The sequence below is a fragment of the Triticum dicoccoides genome, unplaced genomic scaffold (assembly GCF_002162155.2).
Source record: "Triticum dicoccoides isolate Atlit2015 ecotype Zavitan unplaced genomic scaffold, WEW_v2.0 scaffold47950, whole genome shotgun sequence".
Lineage (NCBI taxonomy): Eukaryota > Viridiplantae > Streptophyta > Magnoliopsida > Poales > Poaceae > Triticum > Triticum dicoccoides.
This window is the reverse complement of record NW_021275651.1, coordinates 22,048-25,599: the sequence shown is the minus strand read 5'-3', so window position 1 is coordinate 25,599 and position 3,552 is coordinate 22,048. Positions and strand designations below refer to the sequence as shown.

Here is a 3,552-nt window from a genome sequence, read left to right as displayed (position 1 = left end):
GATATGGATAATTGTTCTGATAATGAACCAGCAAAGCGGCCAAAGATAGTTACAAAGGTGAGCCCTGTTACATATATCTTGCCTTCGATTGTTGCCAATTCGCTTTAATAACCCTTGGACACTTACTACTGTAACACAGGACTGAAAATGATGCATATTTGTTGTTCTCCCCATCTTGTTCTAACAAGTTTGAACTTGAACATCAGGATAAAGAACAAGCTGAGCATCAAGAATGCGGGAGTGACTTGTCTGGAACAAACAGACCATATCTCTGCACAGGATTCGACATCTACCTTGTTTGGGAACCCTGCACAATGTAGGAGTATATTATAGAGTATGGCATCATTTTCTGGTTGTTGCTTACTGTTTAGGTTGCTGACATGTTTGTTTATTTGAAGGTGTGCTATGGCACTTGTACATCAAAGGTTCAAGCGTGTCTTCTATGCTTTCCCTAATCCAATCACTGGAGCGCTGGGCAGTGTCTACAGATTGCATGGGGAGAAAAGTTTAAATCACCATTACTCCGTGTGTAGGGTAAAAATGCCAGAGCCAGATCTGAATGTTTCAAGTGATTACCCTGAAAAAGGCTGCTCAGATTTTGTACCATCCTAGTTCTTGAAAATCTACGAGCTTTTCTAGGCTACTTGCTTGTGGTTCGTCATCTTCGCTTTGCGAGGGCCATGGCAACGGTGGGTTTCTGGTTCCTCTCTGCTTTGTCAGGACGGTGGTGTTGGTTCTTTGTCCAGAGACCCTGTGATGGTTGCCCTGCGTATTTTCCATATAACTGTCTTATTTGCCTTGCCTGTGAGCCTTCACTTGCGACAACCGTGTTGTCGCCTTCTCTCTTCCAGGTGTTGTGGTGCTTGGCTTCTGCTATTTGTACCTTCTCCATCTGGGTGTCAGGCAAAACACCAGGAGCCTTTTCTGAAGTTTGGTGATGTAGAACAGCAAAAGCTCCTGTGAACGGCCATAATATATTTTCCTTCTTATTTCTTCCCTGGCACAGATACCTCTTCAGATCACTACTAGGAAAAACCTTTTACACAGGATCTTATCAGCAGCGCGGTATAAAAAGAGACGCTACTGCTAATTTGTAGTAGCGCGGGTTATAAACCCACACTACTAAATTGATAGTAGTAGCGCGGTGTATAAACCCACGTTACTACTAAATGGTCTTCACCGTGCCCGACGGAACAAGCAGTAGTAGTAGCATGGGGTATAAACCCACGCTATTACTAACTTCGTAGTAGTAGCGCGGTGTATAAACCCCACGCTACTACGTCGTCTCATCGTGCCGCCCGCGACATAGAGAAGAGAGCAGCCATCAATTTTTCTTTACTCGTTGGCCCGGTAAAATTTTCTATCTTGGAGAGAGCTACCGTCTCGTCCCCTTCCCTCCTCCCAGTCCTAGATCGCCGCCGCCACCCAACGTCGACCTCGCCGCCGGCCATGGCCTCCACTCTCTCCCCCACAGCCTTCGCCACCACCCTCTCCCATCCAATCCCCTCACTAGAAGACAATAGAAGAGAGAGATCGAGCGAGAAGGTCGAGCGGCGGCCATGGCGCCGCCAGATCCATCCGCCGTCGTCAAGGTCCTGGACGGAGATGCTCGCGAGCTGGCTTCTGCTCGCCCGCGACGCACGCAGCTCTTCCTCAGCCATCTCTTGCCCATCAAGGTAATCTCTTTCCCATCTTCTCCTCTTCGATCTGCTCTTCTCACCTTCCCTTCCCTTCCCCCCTTCCCTGATACGTCGTTCCCTTCAACACGCAGGTGCAGGCACGCGGCAGACACCACCAGTGCCCAACCCTAGCCAGCGGAGCGGCGCGGCGCACACCGGCATTGATGCTGGCCGTACCTCGGAGCGGAGACGTTAGGCCTGCTCCTGGTCGACTTCCCATGCCTGCCCGCGCCTCTGGTAAGCCTCTCCACTCTTCTCTATGATCTCTCATCATCAGTTGGCTGGTAATCTTATTATTCCTCCTGCTTGCTGGGTGCCGTAAAAATTAGTGACAGACTGAAACTTTCAGCAGAGATATAAATCAACGTTTATGAGCGACCCTCACCGCCGTGGAGCTGTGGTCCTCATCTAAATCGAACGTGTACAGATTATTGTAGGCAACTATCGTGTTGTATCATCTGTAAATGTAAATGCTTAGTTCGTGCGGGAGTTTTTTTCCCAATGTGCAGTGCCGACCGTGCAGAGGCCGGGAGTCAAGGCGGAGGATGAGATCGGGAGGCCCCGCGGCTCCACGCCGGCATCGTCGCCGCCGCCTCACAAGTTGTAACCAATATAGAAAAGCTATATGACTCGATCCAGGATCTCCCGGCTCTCTCTGATCCCGTCTCACCATAAACTTTTAATCTTTTTTCTTTTGAGTAGAATTTTAATCTTTTTAGTTCCAAGTTCTGAACATATGAAGATCCAACATCTAATTTATTTCTCATAGATGAGTGATGGACGATGCAGCGGAGGATTGATCTAATGCAATAAAACTGGATAGTAGAAAAGGTATGATCAAAGTGTTACTTGCCTTGCTGATGATCCGCGAAACCTAGAGATTCGAAGTAACAGGCGGCGCACTCCAGGTACTCTATCGCAAACAAACAAACAAGCATACAATAAGTACTCATCTAATGCACAGGTAAAAGTCAAATAATAGATCTAACTACAAGGTTCAACTTAACAACTCCAGTTTGCAAAAAGAATCAAATCGAACGAAGCAACGAAAGTCAAACGGCGAAAGAAAACAACTTCGTTTTACAAATCTGGATCTGAGGCAATTTTTATAGTGGCAAAAACTTGTTTAAGTTGGTTAAACGGATAGAGGGTTTCGAGACGAAACTCCAGGCGCTTGAATCGCCTGATTCCGATAAACGAGCGAAAAGTTATACTAAAACGAAATTCGGATCAGGAATCGCGATCAGAAAAATCGCGGGTTAAATCCGAGAAAAAGAAAAACGACGATCGTTCGTTAGAACGAACGAATGGACGAACGCTCGCTAATTAAATAAATCGGAAAAATCGATCTATTTAAAAAAACCGAAACAAAAAAAAAACGACGGAAAAACCGAATGGTTTTTTCGGAAAAAAAACAGCATGGATTTCGAGGCGGCCTCGAGCGGCGTGCGGCGGCGTTCGGCGAGGCGGCGGCGCTGGGCTGGGGGCGGCTCGGGGCTGGGGCTAGGGTTTGGCTTCAGCTGGGCCTCCCCCCGGCTTATAAAGCCTAGCGGGCCAGGAGTCCGGGTCGGACACGGCCTGTTAGGTCGGTTCGTTTATATATATATATATATATATATATATATATATATATATATATATATATATATATATATATATATATATACGCGGAAGAAAAATAAAAATAAATACTAAACGGACTCCAAAAATCCTGAAATAAATTTTTCAGGGCTTCTAAAGTCAAGCCGCACAAGGTGAACATTTATTTGGGGCCTAAATGCAATTTTGAAAAACGCACATTTTTCCTAAATTCAAATAAAATAACGAAAAAACTTCGAAAATAAATCTTGTTTGATTTTATTATTAAATCCTC

The 3,552-nt window shown here is 45.9% G+C and overlaps 1 protein-coding gene across 1 annotated transcript; it reads left to right on the top strand.

Annotated features, from left to right (window-relative positions):
- Nucleotides 1–3: 3 nt before the first annotated feature.
- On the top strand, nucleotides 4–792 carry LOC119346739 (tRNA-specific adenosine deaminase TAD3-like; the record flags this gene model as incomplete). The annotated part of the gene is made up of 3 exons (XM_037615919.1): nucleotides 4–57; nucleotides 207–316; nucleotides 399–792. Coding segments are annotated over 3 exons (378 nt in total), but the record flags the coding sequence as incomplete, so codon positions are not given.
- Nucleotides 793–3,552: the final 2,760 nt, after the last annotated feature.